General features: G+C 40.8%; 1 protein-coding gene across 2 annotated transcripts in view; it reads left to right on the top strand.

Moving 5' to 3' along the window:
* PUF60 (poly(U) binding splicing factor 60) overlaps nucleotides 1-24,013 on the top strand; it is a 2,163,680-nt gene that overhangs the window by 1,100,778 nt on the left and 1,038,889 nt on the right. The window contains exon 5 of one of the 2 annotated variants that reach the window (XM_044067489.1): nucleotides 10,989-11,039. The exons of the other annotated variant lie outside the window; for it this stretch is intronic. Coding sequence (XP_043923424.1) covers nucleotides 10,989-11,039 — 51 coding nt within the window. The remainder of the gene's footprint in view (nucleotides 1-10,988; nucleotides 11,040-24,013) is intronic. 2 annotated transcript variants of the gene reach the window in all.

Genomic DNA, 24,013 nt, shown 5'->3' with positions numbered 1-24,013 from the left:
AAAAACACACACAGTTTAGATCAGTCTATCCATTTCTTAAATTGTGCACAGTAAAATATTTGATTTAAATTGCATTCTGGCTGCTTACATGGTTATATTTGCATAGTTATTCTCTTGTAGCATAATCTGAGCTATGTTATGTAATGCCAAGCTTTATATAACAATAAAACAGGTCTTGGTTTCTTCTTAACAGTGACCTCCCAAGGCTCTGTGACCCAGTACTTTTTGTTACTATTATTTTATGTAGTTTCTTAGTTGTATATTAGTAGCTTCTCTCTCATCCTCTCAGCAACAGACTTGTGAAGAAAGCTTCCAAATCAGATACTTTTGAAAATAGCACTACTACTGATTTAGTAAGCTCACAAAGTAAGACTATATTAATTTAGCATTCAATTTCTGGAAAAAAGTATAGAATTACAATGCTGAAACACCTTTTTCAGAAAGCATTATGGGTTGAAGTATGTCAGAGCAAAGGTATAAGCCAAAATTATGGGCACTTGTGAGGTACACTGAGATCCAATACTCCTCCATCTCTTTTCCTTTGTAACTACCCCAAATCAGGCAGGCACATACATACTTCATGACACATGTATTGAAATAGTACCAGCAGCTGTAGCAGTGACACCATACTCCAAACAGGGCATTCAAACAATGTACTGACAAACACAGTGTCATAATCAAGCAATAATGACATTGCTAGGGACCACACTGAGTACAGTTTTACTCTTAACACTGCCATTTCTCAGTGCATAACATTCACACCACACACAGGTACACCTCCACTCCCCGCAAACACACAGCCACCCACATAATATACCATTCAGCTTTGAAGCTTTTCCTACCTCTGCAAAACACCGCTGTAATGGCTTTGACAAACAAAAACGATTGATGCAAGTCAGCTCAGGACTCCCATCCCTACCTTTAGCTCATTGAAGGAAGGGAGGTGGGGGAGGAGTAATTTAGCCAGTAACTGAAACTTGCGAAACTGTTCTTTTGTAAAAAGTCTTTCTCTGCTGCTTTCAGAGAATATGTAGTACACCAGTTGTAAAATACATTGCAGGTCGGTCAATGACACATGATCTGCAGACTCTCAAACTTGGCAGTTTTTTCAGGTGTTCCATTTTAAGCGAATGGGAAGTCTAGTCTGTCAACAAATGGTAGGGCTACTTGTTCTCAGAATCTGTGCTCTCTTAAATCATTATGGGGCAGATTTAGCTTTCCAAAGGAATTAGGATGTCTACACCCATGATGGTAGAGAAGGATAACAAAATAAAATTAGGAATGAGTACTTATTTTGCTAAATGCAGCTTTGGGAAGTGCAGTAATTCATGACAAAATAAATGTTTTTTTTTTCCCCATAATTTGTCCGTAGTGGTCCTTTAACCGGGGATTTACTGCCTCTACAGCCTGCTTTAAGTAGGCTCCTGTGAGTGAAGCAAGCACTGTAATTTTCCGATCTCAGAAACGGATTAATTTGGTAGGTCAGTCTTGCGAGGCAATGTTTCCTAACTTGAGCCCCTCTTCTTTATATGATTTGTTTAGAACTGCATCCTCTTTCTAAATGCCCACTGCAGGTGACTGCTTGATCAAAGCTATTACAGATTAAAATAATCACATTATCAGCAAAACTTCAGAAGAGGCTCCTTCATACCATTTCTAATTGTGAAGGGGTGGCCAATGAAGTATGTCCATGGAGCATTTTTTTTGACTACCTGTAAGTGGTAATGTACTGCCTTTTTGTGAGACTGTGAAGTTAACTGCTGGGAGATGTTATTGTCCTAGGTGTTGCTTACTTTGAGTTGTAGCCTGACTGTGCCTTACTTTTTGGTAGCAGTCATTCCAAATCTCATGCCATAAAATTCCAGAGGTTTTTCTTCCATCAAGACCCAATGGGAAGTTCTTAAAGTAACTTCACAGTAGAACATTATATCTCACTAGAGCAGCTACTGAAAAAAGCTGCCATGTTCCGTGCCAAATACTGATACGGTATTAGTGACAAATCAGCACTAGGATTATTGCCCTTCAGAATTTCAAGTGCATAAACCATTTAGGCTGTTAAAAACTAAAGAACTCCGATCAAGCTCATGGACAGTCACCTGCAGTGATGCAGCCATTTTAACATTTTCTTTACCCTTTTGACCATACCATGCAGTCTGCTGGCAAGTCCAGGCTGTTAATGAACATTTAAAGATGTCAATCACATGGACTTTAAGTTATCAATGGCCTACTGTATGTTTTTCTCTGACCTATTTTTGAATTGTTGGTAGTGGGTGATCTCACATAATGTATACTGAATCATTCTTTATAATGCTTTGTGGTTCGTGTTTCCAGTGCTGCTCAGCTTCTTCTCTGTTAGTGTTTGCACAATCCCCCATGCAACAATCTTGTCACATTATTGTGAATCTCAGTGTACACATCCTCTGCCATGAGTGTATAACACTCCGTAGCAAGGTGGGTAACTGTTTCCAGTTTTTTTATATATATAATATATAATATATATATATATATATATATATATATATATATATATATATATATATATAGGTTTATTATCATAAATTCGAAAATCAGAAAAAAATGTGTCTGCATTTTCAAATTTATACATCGGAAATGAACATTTCCGAATTAACCTAAAGTCGAAAACAGCTGTGTATTGTCGAAAATGTCGCTCACGACATTTACGGCAATACACAGCACTCCCACCCGTCCCGTAACTACCTACCTACCTAGCCTAAACTCACAGTTATGCAGGGGGGCAAGCCCCCTGCACCCTTCAGGCTGCGCCCCCCTACCTTAATATTCCAACTCCGAGATCGCACTACAGTGAGGAGAGGGATGTATTTCCCTAACCGCACTGTACCGCGATCCCCTCACATGAGCGAACGTTAGAATTGCAAATGCACAGCCCATTCGCAATGGTAACATTCGCTCACATCACCTGCTGAAATATGAAGTATTCTAACATCTGTTGTTCGAATACTTCATATCCGTGCAAGTGCACGTCGGCATTGTGATAGTAAACCATGTATATATATATATATATATATATATATATATATATATATATACACATATATACAGAACCTACATTTGTCTTTCTCCCACATTTTCAATCGACTTTGTAAACCACTGTGTACATAGTTCAATATCCTAGGCTGCCATTGTCAACTTTCCATCCTTTGGTTTCTTCTTGCCTTTCCTTAACTATTCCTTTGTCAAATCCTGATCAGTATGAGGTTGCTCAGGAGATTTCTGTACTTGCCACGATATTTATGGCTTTTCCGCATTCTTTTCCTTCTCATTTGATCCTTTCCTTGAATTCTTTTTTTTTTTTTTGCGCACTCAGTTATATATTTGTGTACCTGTGGTTTGATTTTCATTCCGGCTTGCCAGCTGAATGCTTCTGCTAAACTAAGCAGAGAAGCTCTCTTAGACTTCCTCTCCTCATGTTTTAAAACTTTCAATGTGTGTATCTGATGATTTCAGAAGATGTGTGAAGGCCTGCAATAACTTCAAAGCGAGTTATGTATACTTTTGGTATACACTGATTTTTATATATCATTTAATAAACCTGAAGCATTTTTCTTCTGTACAACTGACCCAGTAACTTAGGGTCAGTCAGTCGCACCAAAACTGCAAGTTAAAACAGAGTAAATTGGTTTTAGTTTGTACTTTATTCCTAGATTTCAGTGCTGTTTTCAATATTAGTTTTTAGTCAGGGCAATTTTCCGTATTAGTCTTCTGAAGTAATCCTTACTGAATTTTATTTGGATTGGTTTGTGTTGTATTTCCAGTCCTTCAATTCCTAAATATTTATACACTTCTTCCTGCTGAAGTTTATTTATATCACATTCCTGTCTTAGATTGATATTTTGTAGGTACTGTAAGTTTCCTGCCTTAAACGTTGCTTTTTTGCAAATTTATCAGGTCCAAATGTCTTATCTTCTCCTTTCGGCTTTTTCACATTAGGGGTCTCCACAGTGGAACAGTTGTCCGCAGAATGATTGGTAGTGGAGTTTTGTGATGTCGAGTTGCCAGCCCTACAGCCAGCCTTCCACAGAAAGCACACACACATAGGATCAATTTAGTGTGTCCAGTCCACCTGCAGCATGTCTTTGGGATGTGGGAGGAAACTGGAGCACCCAGCAGAAACCCACACGACCGCAGTGAGGACATGTAGACTCTGCACAGAAGGCACCCAAGACGAGAATCGAACCAGAGAACCTCTTGCTCTGAGGCAGCAATGCTAACTGCTGTACCACCGTGGCCATCTGAGAGAGTTTTAACCACTTGCAGTTGTGCTTTCAACTTGTCTGAACTATGTAATTATCATCCACAATTATGTAAAATCTTTAAGCAAGTTTGTTTTCTGGGAGCAGTATTATAACTTAATACCTAATGTGTTAAACAGCTTGGGTTAAGGGGAAGACAAACAGCTGTAAGAGTCATCCAGGTATGTCCCTCTTTGAATTTTTATCCCTGGGTTGTAATTTGCTCTTTGTCATGGTTTAATTGCAGAGTTTGCTACTGTTTATGGTCACAGTAATTGTTCAATGTAAGATTTACCTAATACATATGTAAGTACTCCTTTATCCATGAATGTGGGATGCTGCCAAATTCCTTTTATAATATATCCATACCATACTTGAGCCGCCTTTTTTTTCCTTTTTTTACAATTCTTCAATACAGCTTTATTTAGCAACAAATGATCCTTTGTTCCAAATGACTTTTTTTTTGCTACCTTTTTTCTTTTCTTCGAAATAAGTATATATTTGGCAGCATTAATTCTCTATGTAGTGTGTACATCATCGGAAGGCAAGTTATTGGTCTATAGTTTTTAGGATGGCTTTACAGGTTCACTCTTAAGGAAGTATCATTTTTCGTGTTAACCAGGATGGTGTTAGTTCAGGATAGTCATATAAGTAGTTCTTGCTCGAAGCTAAATCTTCATTTAAAGATGTTAATACTTTTACCCAGAAGCTAGGTACTGCATCAGGGCTTACGGTTTTCCAGTTAAGAGCTTTTCTTAATTTTGTTTGTTTTCTGTGGCTGTTGCTTCATTCCATTTCATGTCCTGTATCTTTGAACTTCTTACTATTTCTTTTACTACTGCTATCCATTCGACATCTTTATGTTCCACAGGGTCGTCTTAGATATTTCTTCAAAATGTGTATTTTTTTTTTGTTGTTTCTGTTCATTTTGCTTTGTTTTCTAGTTCTCTATAAAACTTTTTGGAGTCCTCAGTGAATTGTTTATTTTATACTTTTCCTTTATATTTGTCTGCATATCTTCTAAGTTTTCCTGCCTGTGCAGATATCTTTAGTTTATTATTTGCAATAGTGTACAATAAATACTGGTCTGTTCTGATGCTGTGTATTGTTTTTATCACATCTGTGTGTTTTTGTTCTGTTCCCTCTTCTGTACTTTTTTTTTTTTTTTAACAGTGACATTTGTCTTAATTTCTTTGTATTTCTCTATATTCAACGTTTCCATGATGACATTTTTCTTCCCTTCCTTTCCCTTATTACTGTGCATTTCTTTTGTAAGACTTTGTTAGTTTAGCTGCACAGTAATATATATATGTAATTCTGTTATATCGCATGGATTTCTGTTAATAGTCTTGATTGCTGGCGGCCATGGTGGTGCAGCGGTTAGCTTTGTCGCCTCACAGCAAGAGGTTCTCCGGTTTGATCCTCGGCTGGGGTGCCTTCTGTGCGGAGTCTGCATGTCCTCCCTGTGGTTGTGTGGGTTTCCTCCGGGTGCTCCGGTTTCTTCCCACATACCAAAGACATGCTGTAGGTGGATTGGACACTCTAAATTGTCCCTAGGTGTGTGTGTGTGTGTGTGTGTGTGTGCGCATGTGTGCCCCTTCTGTGGAAGGTTGGGTGCCAGCCTGGCAACTCGACACTGTAAAACTCAACTGCCAATCATGAGCGGACAGGTGATCCGCTGTGGCGACCCCTAACCGGGAAAAGTCGAAAGAAGAAGTAGTTTTGATTGCTGTGCTCATCTGTTTTATAAGACTTCTAGCATTTTGGGTCTTATTTAATTTATGTAATATCTATTTCTTTTAGTCTTGATCTAAGTGAAGAGTTACTTGATTTGATAGAAATTAATACATTTATTATTTTCTTCAAAACTGAGAGCACATTCTTTGCTCTTTGTTTACTGCAGACATTTTACATAAAGTTCCGGACAGCCTTCTTATGACACATTCACTTCAGCTGCATCCTGCATCATGTGTTGCTTTTTCACTGGGGACACATTGGCCCATCACTCCGCAGCACTGAGTGAGCCAGAGCTGCCAGTTTCCTGCTCATTCCCTTGCTGTGCAACTCCATCTGAACTTTTCTAGTGGTTTCCTTCTGAAGGCTGGAGAGCATCTTTGTGGCAAGTGATCATATGCTTCCATTTCACCCGTTTCTCCCTAATTTGGGGGCTCCTTTTTTCATCATGCTGTGACTTTTCTGGAGTTGGATTTCCTACACTAAGTTCTTCACTTTGCATGTAGTCCTTAACTTCAGTATCTATTTCTTTAACTTCTCTTTTTCAGCTTTCCCCTTTCTCTCGCTGTTTTTATGAAATTCTCCATATTTGCATGCCTTTGCATGTATTTCTCCTTAGTGCTGCATTTTTGTTGCTTTCCCCATTGCGTAAATATTGCACCACATCAAATCTCTTCTTTCTTTCCCATGTCCATTTTCCTTTTTTGTACCTTTTAGAAATCTCTAGGTTTTATTTATATTTTTGCAATATTGCACTATATTAAATCTTTTCCCCATTACCATATTTCTTCAGATGTCTCCTGCTTCACCTTTTTCCCCTTAATTTGGGGACTTGTTCCATCATCAGGGGTTGGGAGGGTGGCCTAATGGTTAAGGTGTTTGCCTTACAAACACAAGATGCATGGTTTGAGTCTCACAAGGGATAATTGGCTAGGCTTAAAATGGCTCGCAAGGGCAGTTAGCTTAGTACTGACCTATGAACCTATGCTGTGACATAACCTTTGTTAGACTTTCTACACTAAATCCTTCATTTTGTTCCATCATACTATGATATAACCTGTGTTATTCCCTAAACGAAATCCTTCATTTTGCAGGTATTCCCTAACTTCAGCTTCTATTTGCTGAACTTCTGCTTTACTAATCTTGTATTCTACATTCCCTATTTGATATTTTTTATTATGAAATTTTCCATGTCTGGGTGCCTTTGCCTGTATTTTTCTTCCAAATATCTTTGGAGCTACTTTTTTGTATTGATTAGTTTAGCTTTTTGTTTTGCAAAAATACTGCACCATATCAGATCGTTCTTTCCAATGGTGGTGTTCTTTTTTTGTACCTTTCAAAGATCTCCAAGTTTTGTTAATATTTTCACACTTCCTTTGTCACTTCTCTTTCCAAGTGGTCCAGAGTTTTTGTCTGTGTAATGTTTTTCATGGATCTGTTGTGAGCATAAGTTTGCATTCGAAGCTTTGGACAGTTTTTCTTGTGCAAGTATTTTTTATTTCCTCTAATTTCTGTCTCACTCTTTTTGAATATCTTCTTTCTGGAAATTTTTGCATAATAGTAGCAATACATAATGTCTTCCTTATCCTCAGTAGTCCACGCTATCATTTTTATGTGGTGTTTTTTTTGTTTTGTTTTTTTTTTTTGGGCCTGCCAGTTTTTGTGGGCAACTACTTCTACAACAGGGTGGTCACCCTGGGCCTGGCCTAATCCCATTGTAGCAATATTTTTCTGTCTTGAGGATTCTACAGTGTCATTTTTTCAGTCCTCACATCAGTGTACATACCAGGATTGGTCACTTTTATAAATCCTGGGGCTTGTGCACCCGCTGTCTTTTATTTTTTAACCTGCCTTTCTCCATGATATATGCTTTATAATGTACAGTCTATATTTGTGTTGTCTTGGTGAGATTTTGTGAAAATAAGGTCCACCACGTGAAGGTACTCACCAAGACTTGAGGGTGAATTTGGTTCCAACGATAGTACTGTCCTTTTTTAGCTGATTTTAACATCTCCCCATTCAGACCCTGTGTTTCTGCAGTAGGATACTTGAGAATGTAGCTGCATTGTGGGCTGTGAAAGTCCATCCATTTCCAGGATGGTCTTTGGTCAGGAGAATCAGTATCAGCCATTACCACTTCTACACCTCAGAGAGGAGGGTGTCATCTTTTTGGATTGAACAGTGGCCGTTAGACTTGTAGCTTGCTGTACAGCAGGAATCTGCATCTCTAATAGGTTGTCTGTCTGTTTTTGGTTAAATCAGTGAGCCATAAGAGCTTACTGATAGAAATGTCTAGGAAAGGTACTTTTGGAAAATTCTGTACATGCTCTCATTTCCCTTGCATCATTGTAAAAATTCCAGAGTCCAGTAGTGTGCTTAGGAAGGAAGGAGGATTGGTATTGCTTTTGTTTAGGTATTACTTTTGTTCTGAAAGCAGACGTTATTAGGTTCTGTTCTGCTGATTGAAGAATCCTGTCAAAGGCCCGGCCCAGCCCAGCCCATTAGTAATCTAGGCGAATTATATTCTCCTTCCTCCTCTAGAAATCTCTCATACCCCATCTCAGTCTCTCACTAGTGAAAACAATTCTGACAAGATGTGGGTGGAGCTGGGAGAGTGTTCTAAATCCAAGGACCATTGTTTAGTTTTTGTATGTGTTGGCTTGATTGGAATTGGAGTATGCCATTGAGTGTTACCCATGTGCTGGGAGATGCCAAAGAACAGGCTTCTCTGAAATGTACATTAAATGAAATGAAAATATTTCACTCCAGGCATCTGTGTAACAGATGAACATCTTTACTTTCCATTGTCCCTATATCCTAAAATTTCATTATTCCTGTTTTATCCATCCTGGTTTTTCAGATTTGTGGGAGGGGAAAGGTGGTGGCCTGGCTTATGCTGATTGCAATTTATATATATATATATATATATATATATATATATATATATATATATCAAAATTAAAGTAACCGACTTGCCTGAAGAACATTTTCCCACTTCTTGGTATAGCTCAGCAACTTGAATTTGAAGTGTTAATTTTGTTTTTTAGTGTCTAAGGTTGATTTTTTTTGCCCCTTCTGGCTTGAGAGACTTTCTGTCTTAGAAAATAATTTTTGCATAAAAGTATGTGCTTCCAAGTGGTCTTGGGTGTGAGGAGTCCCTTCCTTGTTCATATGGACAGGGGTGTTGTACACACATTTAATCGCAGATTTAGTGTTTGTGCGTAAAATGCCATTGCAGTTTGAAAGTGGGCAGTAAGTCTACATTTTGCCTTCAGCAATCCAGGTGAAGCAGATCTGAAGTGTTTGAAGATTACGAGTGGGACTGCAGTTATTTCATTTGAATTTAGATGGCTTATGAAACCTGTGGTGAAATGTATTTAGCAGAGTGACATATGTAGTTTTTGATGTAGGACATTTTAAATATCTTGAGTAACTGTTGTGCTGCCTTTCCATTTGCTCAGTTCTGAGAATGGACTGTAAGCTGAATTAAGTTGGGTTCTCAGTCTGACTTTGGGGTTACTATTTACTTCATATGAATATCTGAAGAGAAGAGTGACCCCTTTCAGAAAGCAAAAATTCCAACTGGTCTGTGGGGTTCTGCTTTAAAAATCTTGGTGTGACCTTGTGATTCAATGCTCTACTTGTTGTGCCTGCTGAGTTGCATGTTCTTGAAGGTCTACTGTCATGGTAGATGCCATATAAATGCTGCCCTTGTTAACATTTCAAATGAAGTTGCATCCCTATTCACCCATGCAGCTTTTACTTTTTCATGCCCTCTGATAGGTTCCCTTTGTATGTGCTTGCAAGGACAGGATAGAAAGTTCCTATTGTGCTACATAGTTGTCATGGGTTTAAAATGATTTTGTTGTGCTACCCTGTATAGTCCATTAAAAGTAGAGTAGTATTTTCACAAACCCAAAGGCAGCAGCAAGCCCCTTGTCCCTGAAATAGTACTTGTGTAAGTCTGCTTGCCAGAAGTGGCGGCATGATATATTTCATCTATGTGATACCAATTCCTCTCTCTGGTAGTCATGTCCTCTCAGTGTACGTATCTGATTTGTATTGCAGTTTATATTGCATTTTATGTGCTTAATATTTTCACCCGGCCACTAGTTTCCTCTGTAACGCTGCTTGCTTTATTAGCACATTTTTTTTAATGTAGAAACTCTTCTTTCCCAGTTTGAACCCCTTTAACTAGGTAGCACTGGTCCTGTATTCATAGAGTAAAATACTATTAGATATGTTTTCATATTGTTCTTGTCCTGTTGGCACAGTCACACTCTTGAGATTAATTTATTTGTTAGTATAAAGTACTTTTGAGTCTAGTATCCCTGTTCAGAGTCAGTCTTCTTATGAGCACTAGTGTGGTTTACTTGTGTTAACTGCATGTTTCATTTTTGCATGAGTTTTAGCAACTGTTAGCATGATGCACAGTCTAGTATATTTACGTTTTTGTTACTGCTGTTTCATGCTGTGGTTATATGTATACTCACTCATTATGCCTGTGCTTTAGAGCCAAATAAGAACTGTAATCATTTTGTAACCTGTGTTTCAGCTAGCTGTTTAGCCATTGACTAGAGCATCTGGTTGCTAAAATGAGCATGCATTGTACATATGTCACCCATACTTGATGAAAAATGTTAGAACAGTTTCTCTTGGGGGCAAGATGCTGCAGTCCTGTGCACACAACCCCTTTTTTATGTAAAGAGTTGCTGGTGTTGAATTTTCCATGTCCCAACTCAGTTCACAGCAGTGGATTGTCAGCTGTTTCTGGGGGTTATTGGCAAGGGCTTTATTTTGCAGGAAGAATTTTGAAAAGTTCACCAGCACTTTTAATTGATAGTCTAGGTGTGGTATGCTTAGATCATAAAAACACATAGAGAGCACCTTATATTCTGGTTCTGTAGCTGCTGTCTGCTTGAGTTTTAATAACCATAATATTCTCAGCTCCCACACATGAATTCTGTCTTTACTGTCTTTCAGATGGCAGCAGTGACTATGGGCTTTGGAGATCCTCTCTCACCTTTGCAATCGGTCAATAAAAATATTCACTTCTTGTGCACACTCTTCGGTCAGGGCCTTTAGTGTAAACTGTTGTGGTAGCACAGGGCCAGAGGTAGCCACCCCATCCTGGAGAATGTAAAGCAGAATATGTAAATGACCTGGGACAGGTATAAATTTACAGATCCTTGACACGGGTATATCTGTGCAAGGTGAACACTTGGGCTGACCTGTGATGCTGTGCATGACTGTGGTTATCTAAAGTGTAAACCACCTAGGGATGTCACTGTACATTGATTCTTTGGAAGGCAAGGTAACACACTAAATTCTTGTATCTGTATCCATAAAGGTAGTATGCACTGCTTTGTATGTGTTTTGTTTTATTTTTAAGTGAAGGCTAGACTTTGTTTTATTTCCTTAGGTTACAAAAGTGGACTAATGAAATACTAAGGTTCTGGAATTCATTTTTTTTTTTTTTTTTTTTTTTTATTTGTGAGTGATGGAAATGATGCTGAGTCCCTGCTGGTTTTTGATTTCAGACCTCTCCCTTTGCATAGTTAAACTTGGAACAATGTATAAACAGGAACTTGAGTTAATTGTGTTGCAGTTTTCTTAGACTTAAGGTAAATTCTTGGACTGCTGTGAATCATCAGGCAGTCTATTTTAGATTTGTTTCATTTTGTACATTACTTTTCCGGTTCTACAAAGTTGCACATGGAATAATTTGGTGAGCTACTGTTTTAACTGTTCCTGTTTCTGGCTTCATTTAAATTTCTGCATTATTTTTGAGCTATGATACCCTACTTGTTTTTACCCAAACCAACAAAATGGGAATTGCTTTTGTAAGTGCCACCTGACAGAGACTGATTTTCCTACTGCAGTTCTGTTTTCTGTAAATTAAATAACTTTAGTCACCTGTGTGAACACAGTCCTGTTATCTCATTATATTGGGACCCACACTTGTAGTGTACTTTTCTCCACTGCTGTTCATGTTGCTACCACTGGTTGTACGTGATGCAGCCCGTCTCCCCCCACCTCCACCTACTGTTGAGACTGGGGAGATATACATGTTCCCTAATCCCTAAGGCTTCCATCCATGCACTGTTGTCATCAAATTGTGCAATATTGCATGCTCAGCCTAGCATTTTAATTTCTCCTGCTTTTCACCAGGGTCAAAGTGTCTGTGCTAAAAACTATCCCTATCATCTAAGAGCAGCAAGCAGTGGCTCCCTCTAACCACTTCCTTCCCTTCCTTTTTTCATCCACTGAAGTCTAAGCTGTTTGCTGAACCGTTGGTTACTGGCATCATAAAAAGAGCTCTTTGAGCTCTACCAGCAGGTTCACTGCCAGTGATTGAATTTTTGTATTTCATGATAGAGTTTACAAGACCCTGTCCAACCACTTCTTTGGTAGAACTGGTTGCTGTAGTTGGGCTTCATTTTTCCTGTCACTCCCATGGTCTCATTTCCCAGAAAAATTAACACTGCAGGGTGCACCCAAGCTCAAGGTATTTATCGGTAGCAATATGGAAGGATACTCTTTGTCTTGTGTAGTTAGAATAACAAACTGTTATCGTCTTACCTTTGCAAGCCTAAGACTTGTTAATGTGAGTCCAAAATAGTGAAACTGATCAGAAATGTGGACTTGGCAGTCTCAGACTTGGTGTATACATTTCTCTGAATACTCCTTTTCCTTTAAGTATGGTAATATCTTTGCTGGTATTGTAGGAAGTTAGGCTAATGGCCGTAGGGCACTTACAAGCCTAGCCAAGTTCTATCCTTATTTCCACAATCCGCACCTATTGCCCCTGTCCAAGAGGGACACGGGTGGAACCCCCATAGTGAATTTATGATTACCCATCCAGTCATCCAGATTGTGTTTGAAGAGGGCCAATGAGGTGCTGTGTTTGACCTGAAGTGGGAGTCTGTTCCAAAGGTGTGGTAAACTGTGGGAGACAAAACTATCCTTCCAGCAGGTTCTGCTAATGTCATATACCAGGTTAGGGTCTTTAGAGCGAGTAACTTGTGCACCGTTTGACTTGCAGATACGCAGCATTTTCATTTAAGGATGGTCAGATATTGCCTCTGAGTAGTCTGTATGAAACAGAATAAAGTGACAGTGATTTCAGATGATCCACATAGGACAGATGCTGAAGACCTTGAATTTTCTGAGGAACCTTTGTGGTCTCCAGTTGCTGCAGGTGATTGGAAAGTTACATAACAAAAGGGGTGTTGTACTCAATTATTGGCCTGATGAGGGAAGAATGTAGGAGGTTATAACTTTTTTTCCTGGAGGTAATGGCCCTTTTTAATAGATGAGCAGTATAGAAGGCCCTTATCACCGTGGAGACATAGTGATCAAAGGTAAGGTTGCTGTCAACCTATGTGGCCAGGTCTCTCACCACTGTGTGTGTGTACTTAGGGTGTTGCTATTGATGTGATAGTTAGCAGGAGCATCACCCTTATCGAAAGGGATGATAATACATTTTTTTTCCATTGAGTTTAAAGCCATGACTTTGGCACCAATTATTTGCTTGTGTAAGACCCTCTTGTAGGATGTTGACATAATTTGGAGATTCTGTGACTGTTTCAAGTTTGTATTAGTCAGCACACTTTGTCAGCCACAGACCTTTAGTTTTTGCTTGTACATTGGAGAGATAGATTCCAAACAGTAGAGGTCCCAGGACTGATCCCTGTGGAACACCACTGGTTACAGGCCTGCTGTTTGAGGTGGATTCCCCTCTTGACTGTGTTCTTGCAGTGAGCTAGTTAGTGACCCATCTAACTCTATAAGGGTTGATACCTAGCTGGGTGAATTTGTCAGTCATGCCTGAGTGGAGGATAGTGTCAGAAGCTTTGGCTAAGTCTAGGTGGGCTGTATGCACAGTATTCCCACTCTTGTCTCGTTTAGAGCCGTGCTGACTGTCTCAGTCCACCAGGTTTAATGGGCATTATCTACCTTTGACAAATCTAAGCTGAGTAGGGTCAAATGTTTGGAGATTACCTTCATCTTTGTTGATAAGGTCCATGATGATTCGCTCCATGGCCTTGCAGATAAGGCTAGTCAGGCTTAACAGGTCTGTAATTCCTGGGGTTAGTAGAAGCACCACCTTTGTACAGGCGAATAATTATAGCCATTTTCCATTCAGCTGTGGGCGAAGCTGATGTTTAGGTAATGATTGAAAAGAGTACCCAGTGATGTAGCTGCTTCTTGTTGGAGCCCATGTAGGACACAGCCTTGGATGTTGTCAGGTCCCTTAGATGCTGTGTTTTTGGCCTTAGAGACAGCGTTTATGATCTGCTGTTTAGAGATACAAGGTAGGGGACAGGTGGTTGTGATGTCATGGGGTACATGTGGTGGGGACAGGGGAGTGAAGTTTTCACAGAACCTGTCTGCCAACAGGTTAGCTATGTCCACAGGCTCAGTATATCTGGTGTCATTAACTACCAGTTTGGCACAAATCTGGGCCTTTCCTTTTAGGTTATGGATGTAATTAAAGAATGCCTTATGGTTGTCCTTGGTTTAGGTATGTATAACTGTATACATATAATTAATACAAGTATAATTGTATAAATAATTATTTATGTCTTTGGGTATGTATAAGTTAGGGCGGCTGCGGTGGTGCAGCAGTTAGCGTTGCCGCCTCACAGCAAGAGGTTCTCTGGTCCAGTCCTCTGCTGGGGTGCCTTCTGTGCGGAGTCTGCATGTCTTCCCTGTGGTCACGTGGGTTTCTGCCGGGTGCACCGGTTTCCTCCCACATCCCAAAGACATGCTGTAGGTGGATCAGACACACTAATTTGACCCTTGGCGTGAGTGTGTGCATGTGTGTGCTTTCTGTGGAAGGTTGGGCGCCGAGCTGGCAACTCGACACTGTAAAACTCCACTGCCAATCATGAGTGGACAGGTGATCTGCTGTTGCCGAAAGAAGGTATAAGTTAAGGGGGTATAGGGGGCTCCCTCCCTCATGGCAGGTGTAAGGAGAGGTTTGCTTCCTTGCAAAAAGCACTTTTAAAGGGGAACATTGATGTTTGGTATTTATTCTTTTCCTGTATTTTCCGACTTCTCTACATGATAATGGGGCTTACACTTGCAAGTCTCAGAATTGCAGTAGAGAGCCACTAAGTAAAAAAAATTGAAAGCTCCAGTAAAGCTAGAACTTCCAATAAGTGACCTCCCAAACCTCTTGTATCAGAGGCACATGGGATTTATGCAAATGATCCTTATGAACATTAGGTGTTTCAGCTAATAGGCAATTCTAAATGCCCATGACTTGTTTCATCATTTTAATGGACAGTTTCAGGCCAATAAAGCCCAAACCCCAGTAGCTGTGGATATGAATATTTCGGCCTTATTTTGACCTCATCGGCACAGCACAAGCAGAGTGTTTGACTAAGCATTAGAAACACAGGGCTGTTATACCCAGCTGATGTCCATTATCATTAGGGTCACTGCAAAAATGTCCCAATCAACAAACTAAAGCAATGAGTGAGAAGGTCACTGAAAAAAACAATCAGTAAAAACAAATTGAAAACTCCAGCAAAGCTAGAACTTCCAATGGGTGACCCCCCAAACCTCTTGTATCAGAGGCACATGGGATATATGCAAATGATCCTTATGAACATCAGGTGCTTGTGCTGTGCTGACGAGGTCAAAACTAGGCCAAAATATGCATATCCACAGCTAGTGGTGTTTGGTGTTATTGGCCTAAAATTTTCCAGTAAAACGACGAAACAAGTCATGGGCATTCAGAATCGCCAATGATCTGAAACACCTGATGTTCATAATGATCATTTGCATATATCCCATGTGCCTCTGATACAAGAGGTTTGGGAGGTCACTTATTGGAAGTTCTAGCTTTGCTGGAGTTTTCAATTTGTTTTTACTGATTGGTTTTTCAGTGACCTTCTCGCTCATTGCTTTAGTTAGTAGAGAACCACTAGGAATAATAGAGGACTTTTCCTCTGCTTAGACTACCCTTTTCTCCCTTTCCCACCTTTGAGCCTTGTGGCTTGGTTTGTTTCTTCACTTGACTGCTGTTATGTTATTAGTTTCATTTTCCACCCTTGACAGGCATGCTCACTATGTGGCATATGAGTCAGTCAAGTCAAAGTAAACTTTGTCAGTCAGATGTACACAGCAGTGTAAGATGAATGAAATTATGTTGCTTTGGTCCCTGTGCAAAACATAATGAACACACAGTTTGAATGACAGACTAATGCACATACAGTAATTAAAATAACACAGTAAATTACCACAGTTGGACAGGAAGACATTAGACAGTATTGTACTAGTATGTATTGCAACACTAAGACATTTTGAATGCTTAGAATATTGCACTTCAACAGTTGTAGTATGATATATTCTGATGTTCATATTGCACATGCATGGAGTGTTGACTCACTCCTGACTGTTGCACATTCAGGAAGTAATAGTAATGTATGTAAGTAATAGTATGAGTAGTGTGTGGATCAGTTTGACCCAAGTATGACGTGTCACTCTTCAAGAGAGGAGACCGTTACACATGAAAGAAATCTTCATACTGATTCTAGATAGTGAAAAGAAAAGGGGAGGTTTGAGGAGGATAGGGTAACTAGGACTGCTGTTAGACATTCCCAATACCCCCCCCCCCCCCCCAAAAAAAAAAAAAAAAAAAAAAGCTCTCAGGAAGAGGAGGTATCTGCAGTTAAACCACTTCAGGGAGCCAACTTATACCAGAGCAACTTCTTGAGCATCACTGACGAATGTCTTTACTGCACGACCCTACTCCAACAAGACTAAGTGGCTTCTCCTTGGAGTAGGAGTTATCGAGGTACTTGGTTGGAGTCAAGGGCTTCCTCTTCCATTTCTGTAATATTGGCTGGGTCGCTCTTTAGATCCTCCTTTCACTTTGACCATATCAGGATGATGAGGGTGTTTAGTCAAAGCACTTACTGAGATGGAGGTCCTGTCTTCCCCACTTTTTGTAAGGTGGCTAGGGAAGGTCAGTTGCCCTTGATATTCACTGCTCCTTCCGCAGGCCCAGTGTCTGCAGTTTGTGGTTCAGTGGAATAGCTATTTCAGTGGACTTAAAATTGATAGGCCCCCATCCATTGGCTTTGATGCCTCCATTGGCAGCTGATGGCCCTGCTGCTGAACAGTTTTGTACGGAGTATCACTAGGTTCCAGGTAATAAATGTCACTGACTCCATGTCGACTGTGGCTCCAACTCCTTTGGGGCACTTTTTGGTATTGACTTCAAATACCTTCAGAGAGACTGTTCACTATCTAGAATCAGTATGAATATTTCTTTCGTGTGTAACAGTCTCTTCTCTTGAAGGGTGATATGCCACACTTGGGTCAAACTGATCCACACACACACTACTCATACTATTACTTACATATACTTGGGGGTCTGCTTCTTCATCTGCTGCACCCCCGCAGCACCCCTCATTCAGGCATTTTGTTCCTTTGATCCAAATATCAGACCATCTGTACTCCGAGTGATCTTTCTCCATTGTGCCACTGGCACCATTTCTGGTGGCGAAATGAGACCAGCCTTTCACAGAGCTGTCCTCGTTCACCCTCTTTTTTTCACGGTCACAATTAACATGGATGTATCCTCCACCAGCCTCAGGGTGGGGGGACATTGCTTAGGCCAGATACTCCAAGGGATGCATATAGACCAAGAAGCCTCCTTCCACATTTCCCTAGGCTTTTCAGGAACTCCTTCCCCAGGGTGCATCTGTCATCCACTTTGACAGCATGATAATGGTATAGTACTTAATTTGGAAAACTGTTAACATGGGAGGATGGGAGTGAGCAGCAACAGTCAGCTTGCCTGTGCTGGAGGGAAGGTTATGGCTGTATTGTCACTTGGATGATATCTAGTTTGACAGTAGAGGTTGCAGTCGTGTGTGTACAGGATCAAGGTCCATTAGTTCTTTGCCTGAGATAAGTTGAGAGCTTGCAGCGGCATGCTGGCAGCAAAGAAAGGGGCTCAATGAGGCACTGCAAAGGAATTGGGTAATGTTCTAGCAGGGTAGTGTAGGCTACCCCACTGGACGGTTATGCTGGCTGACTTTCTACCACCTATCCCTTTCTGTGGAGGAGTGAATGGGTTAATAAGGCAGGAATGGGTGAGTTGTAAATTGTCACATAGCCTGTGGATAACTTTAGTTTCTGTGACGTTTTCTCAGAGAGAAGCAAATTCTTCTCAGACCCCGCAGAGGATGCATTATACCTGCCTGGGGAAGTTCAAATCTGTAATGCAGCCCAAAAATCACCCAACACAAAGTTTTGCAAGGGCTAGTGAACACAATTTTCCTTATGGGTGAGGCACAACATGGGACCAAGCCTTTCATGGCACATGTACCAGTGGTTTTGCTCTTTGTCTGATATATTTGACATTGGATCCAGCTGTTCAACCCAGGAGGTTCATTTAACGTTTTATTGCCTCACAGTAAGACGCTGTCCGGTTCTCAACTTGAGCGTCTTCTGTGTGGAGACATGCATGAATGGGCATACCTTCGTTGAAGGTTGTGCGTCAGGCCTGGCAAGCCAGTACGTAAAAATCAACTGCCAATCATTAGCGGACCGGAGTTCCACTGTGGCGACTCCTAACTGGGAAAAGCCGAAAGACGCAAACAAACAATTGGGGTCTAAATACCTCGTCTCCAGCTTCTCTGAAAATCTGTAAGGCCTTTCTGTGGGGCATCTTTTTGCTGAAATCTTCATTTGGAGACCCTGATCCACTATGGGACCTACAGTTTCTAGAAAATTTGCTCCTGTTTGATCTTGAGGCGTCCAAACTAGGATTGAAATCTTTGATATAGAAAATATTTTTGGTGGCAATTTACTTCTGCCAGAAGTACATCTGAGCTTTGGGGCTCTGCCATCTGTTTCCTTACAGAGTATTTCATAAGGACAGTTTCTACCTACCAAGTAGTCCAGTGTTTGTGAAGGTAAACTAAAATGTAAACTGATCCATTTTTCTGATAAATGAGAATGCAGATTACATTGTGTAGATGTTCACAGGCAGTTATGTTTTTATCTGCACACAACCAAAGATATCCAAAAGGGTAGTTGACTTTCATTTGTATTTAGATGGTGGTTGGAAGGTGTCTGTAGCTGCTCTGGTGGCTGTCTGAATGCATTACTTTTTGTTACTCTGATTACAGCAAAACATTGCCAGTTGATCCTGAGGCCAATGCCACAAAAGCTGTCTGAATTTTGATAGCTTACAGTTGGAATTCTTTTGTGAATGACATTTGTACAGCAGTGACTTGGACTTCACTGCACACTTCTGCAAGAAACTGTATGATCTGCAGGTCAGGTTAACCTTTTGAGTTAACATTCTTGATATTCTGTCATAAATCTTTGAGTAGCAGTTGGGGAATCCATTAAAGTGCACAGAATGAATGGCCTAAGATGCGAAAGTTACATCTTCACAATTCATGTCTGTTCACTTCAGCATGCCTGTCCACCACCTTCTTACCATCTCAAATAGATCTAGCCAATATTTCTTGAGATCTGTAGGATTTGTCAGTAGAGATCAGGTATTGTATAGTGCTATTTAAAGGCTGCTCATAGGCAAACTCTGTGGTTGGGGGTGGGGGGGGGGGGGGTAAGGAGAATTTGAGCCCAGGAGAGCTCTGTGGATGTATGCTTACTGCAGCAACCATTCCTACTATTGAAGTAAACGGACATAAATCGTGAAGATTTAAAGCTATGGTAAGTATAACATTTTTGTTTGTTTCGACATTAATATGTAGTTCTTAGTGTAAAAGTTTCGTAGTATGGCTGTTACTTTTTAATCCAGACTTTTCATGTCAAGTCAGATCTGGCTGGTCTCTGAGCCTTCATGTCCTTTTTCCCCACCTTTTTCTGATTGTGCATCATTGAAGTATATAGGTACACAGTCCCCCTTCCCCCCTTTGGAAGTTGGAATGTTTCTGATGGTGGCTGTATGCTCCCCACCCCTAGACTTGTCTCACAGTTAACGGTTTCTGAAAAAGCAGCTGAGCAGTTGCAAACCAGTTGTTCATTTAACTGAAGATCCTATTCATCCAGTCTGTCTGATCTGAAGTATGGATCTTCAATAGCCGCACTTGGATCTGATCTGGCTGATATAATGCCCCAACCACAATCCCTTCCTAAATTTATTTATTTTATTTTGCATTTGTTGATCGGGATAGTCCTACTGGATATATGTCCATTTTCAGCAGAGGCCCGGGGAGAAAAGCTCCACATACCAAAAAAGAGACAGTACATACATCACTGAGTGATAAACTCAGGCAGACATGTTTAGAAAAATAGACCAAGAATACAGGCAGATATCAATATACACAATGTGCAGACTTGCATCTGATTGGCAAAGGCGCATTAGAAAATGTGAACATAGAATACACTCAGATCTCATAATTCACAATGTTTAGACATTCAAATGCTATGAGGCGTAGATACTTGGCTAAACAGCAGGTTGGGTAGCAAGACCTGTATTAATGAAGTTGTTAGGTTTAGAACAAGAGCACAGCCAATGAGATATGAGGTATTTTTTGAGTTCCCTTTTAAATAGGGGTAGTGAGGTTTCCTTGGTAACGGTAGTAGGGAGTAGATTCCAGATTTTACCAGCTGAGTTGGCAAATATAGCATCGCCTGCAGAGTTGGTGGATTTTTGGGTCAGTATCATTAGTTTATCAGCTCATAATGGCCTGGGGGCACTATGAGGGGTGAGAATATTTTTGAGGGCAGGGGTGTTATCAAGTTGGTGGAGTATTTTATGTGCTACTATAACCTGGTTGAACTGTGGAAGAGTAGGATACTCTAGCCATCCCAGTGCTTTGAGGCTCTGGCAATGGTGGGTCTTAAAAGCCATGCCTGTAGCGAATCTGGCTGTATGATTGTAACATCCTGATAATTTGTTGAGATTGGTTTTGGATGGGTTGGTGAGTACAGGGGAGGCATACATAAGGGTAGAGAAGGAGGTGTGGTTGGGTGTCTTATGGTTGGGATGGTGACCTAATGGTTAAGGTGTTTGCCTTACAAACACAAGGTGCAGGGTTTGAGTCTCACAAGGGATAATTGGCTAGGCTTAAAATGGCTCGCAAGGGCAGTTAGCTTAGTACTAACCTATGAAGGTGTGATCCTGCAATAGCTACCCTAGCTAAGAGGGTGAGGAAAGGTTTAGCTCTGTACAGGGAGCCAAGTTTTTTGTTGACTGACTTAATAGTGTGATTGACATGTTTATCAAATTTAAGGTGGTCTGTTATGCCTAGAGGCTTTGTATGCTCATCAGGGGAGATACTGGTGTCATTGCTAGATTTGATGTTGAAGGAAGGAGGAGGAATTCTATGGTTAGATGAGAAAAGTAGTAGCTTGGTTTTGTTAGGATTTAGAAGCAGGTGGCGATTAGCTAGCCATGTTTCTACCATGCTGAAAGTGGTCTGGGTGAGGGTTAGAAGTTGTGTAGGAGAGGAGGCGGAGCATATTAGCATTGAGTCATCTGCATATTGGATGCAGGTGGCTCTTGGGATGGTGGTGTGCAGATCATTAATAAAGATAGAGAAAAGTAGGGGACCTAGTATGGACCCTTGTGGGACACCTAGAGTTAGAGGAAGTTGGGATGACAGCTTGCTCTGCCATAAGACAGCCTGCTGTCTACCGTTTAGGTAGAAGTGAAACCATTGTATTGCATGTTGGTCTAAACCTGTGGTTTGTAGGGTACTGAGCAGTAGCTGATGGTTGACCATATCAAAAACTTTTCAGAGATCTCGGAAGAGTGCTGAAGATAGTTTGTTGTTGTTATGATAAAGATTGATGACATTAGAGAAAGATAGAAGAGCCGTGGTGGTACTGTGGAATGGCCTAAAGCCATGCTGAGTGTCAGCGAGCTTTCCGTTTTGAATAAGAAAGTGCATGATTTGTTTGTGTGTACATCTTTCCATGATTTTGGTTACTGGTGAAAGAATAGCTATAGGTCTAAAGTTAGATAATTCTGTGGAACGTCCTGTTTTGTGGAGAGGTATAACGTGATATTTTCCATATTGCTGGGATGGATCCTTCTGAGATGGATCTGTTGATCAGAATAGAAATGGGAAGTGCTGTGGCATCAGCTGCTTTTTGAAGATATTCAGCTGAGAGGTGGTCGGCAGCTAGTGTAGTAGGTTTTAGCTTTTCTTGAGTAAGGTCTGGATCAAGTTGGTAGGTACGGTTTGAAATGTAAAGGTGGGTTGGGTGCTGAGTGGATCCAGGGCTAGATGTGCCAGAGCTGGTGTTTGTGTCCGATGGCATGAGATGGGTAGCTAGAGACTGGATAGTTTCAGTAAAGGAGTTGAAGCGGTTTGCAATTTCAGCAGAGGATTTATCAAAGGCAGCTGATGGGGTAGGAGTGGCGGAATGGTCTGAGTGGAGAAGATTGTTAATACCAGCCCAGAACTTTTGAGGTTTTAGCTGATATTTTTGTTGTAGGAGGGTGTAGTGATTTTTTTTGTCTGGAATGACAGATTTTTTGATCTGGTTCCTTAGCTGCCAGTATCTTACTTGGTCCATAGGGGCTTTGGTAACATGCCACCTGGCCCAGGCATTTTCTTAGTTTAATTTTGTTTTTTGTTTCTTTAGATAGTGACAGTGCAACTGTGGCTTTTACACGGATGGTACGGGTAGGAGCATGGTGGTAAGGATAGCCAGAAATCTGATATTGAAGTACTCTACTGCTTCTTGTAATGGGAGTCATTTCAAGACATTCCAATTACATACATTGAGTTCATTTTGGAAGTTGTCAAGGTTAAAGTTCCTGACGTTTCTTATAGTTTTGTAGGTGGGCTGGTTGGGAATGTCGGCTTTGAGCCTAATATTATAGGTAAGGCAGTGATCACTTAGATCATCGGGTAGTGTACCTGACTTGTACTTTTGGAGGTGGCTGTTAATAAGTATCCAATCGAGATACTATCTTTGACTCTGTTTTTGCTAAATCTGCTGGGGGTGGCAATGATCTGAGTAATCCCGTGGAGGTTTAAATGGGTGGAGCTGTATGGTGACACTAAATGTACAGTCCCATAATGCCTTGCTCTTACCTGACTATCTCTGATCTCATTTGCTACCTTTCAAAGTTGCAACTCTCGTTTCAGCACATAAGTGCTTCACCTGTTATTTAAAAGCTTTGTCAGGTAACGTATTTGTGGACCTTTGGCCTTATTTGTTAGTGGGGTTATTTTCTTGGCTAGCTTTATTTTAGGATCTGTTCTCTCTAAGAATTTGAGGCATACAGAATGATCCCTTCTTCAGCGTGGGTAGTTCCTCCTGCTGACATGCTAGTGGAGTTAGCAGTGAGAGTCTTCTGACACTTGAGTTGATACCAAGGAAGCACGACAAAATTCTCCATCCTCATAAGATGAACCCTTCTGGAGTAAGACTCCCCTGATCAACTCCGTAGCTGAGGCAGCCACCAAAAAAGAGTTGTCTGAAGACTTTTCATGTATCCATCTGCACAACAAGGAGTGTCAAGTGATGGATAGCTTGGGGAAGTGGGCATATGCTTCTGGCTCCTTTGCCATTCGGACTGTGAACTACACAGTACATATGACAAGATTCGAGAGGGATCTCATTCCAACAAGCATTATCCACTCGGAAGAATACCATTACTCCAGAGTCACAGAAGCAGTCCATGTTACTCTGATGTCCAACATTGCCAACTCTCTACGTGCCTGCTACATAATACAGCGGATGAGGCATTAAGAGCAACCAGAGCGGGCATAGTTATGAAGTATCAAGTCTGGTTGCATGTGTATTTTTGTGGACAGCTTTTAAAGCTTTCACAAATGCCTCCTTCAAAGGAGCCGCATCGTTTGGTTCCAGTCTGAAAGGGTGCAGAAGAGTGAGCAGGATGCCTTTGAACACACTTAACAGGAACCAAAAGGGGTCCTCACTCACTCTGGTTTCTTAAGTTTAGGTAGCAGTATGACTCTTCTGACAGAGGTGGCTGTGGCTGAGGTGGCTACTCCAACAAATGCAGGCTCAGAGCCAAAGGTGGT

This window comes from Protopterus annectens, chromosome 3.part1 (genome assembly GCF_019279795.1).
Source record: "Protopterus annectens isolate FY-2018-M chromosome 3.part1, PAN1.0, whole genome shotgun sequence".
Taxonomy (NCBI): Eukaryota; Metazoa; Chordata; order Ceratodontiformes; family Protopteridae; genus Protopterus; species Protopterus annectens.
The sequence above is the reverse complement of the archived record's forward strand: the minus strand, read 5'-3'. Positions and strand labels throughout refer to the sequence as shown.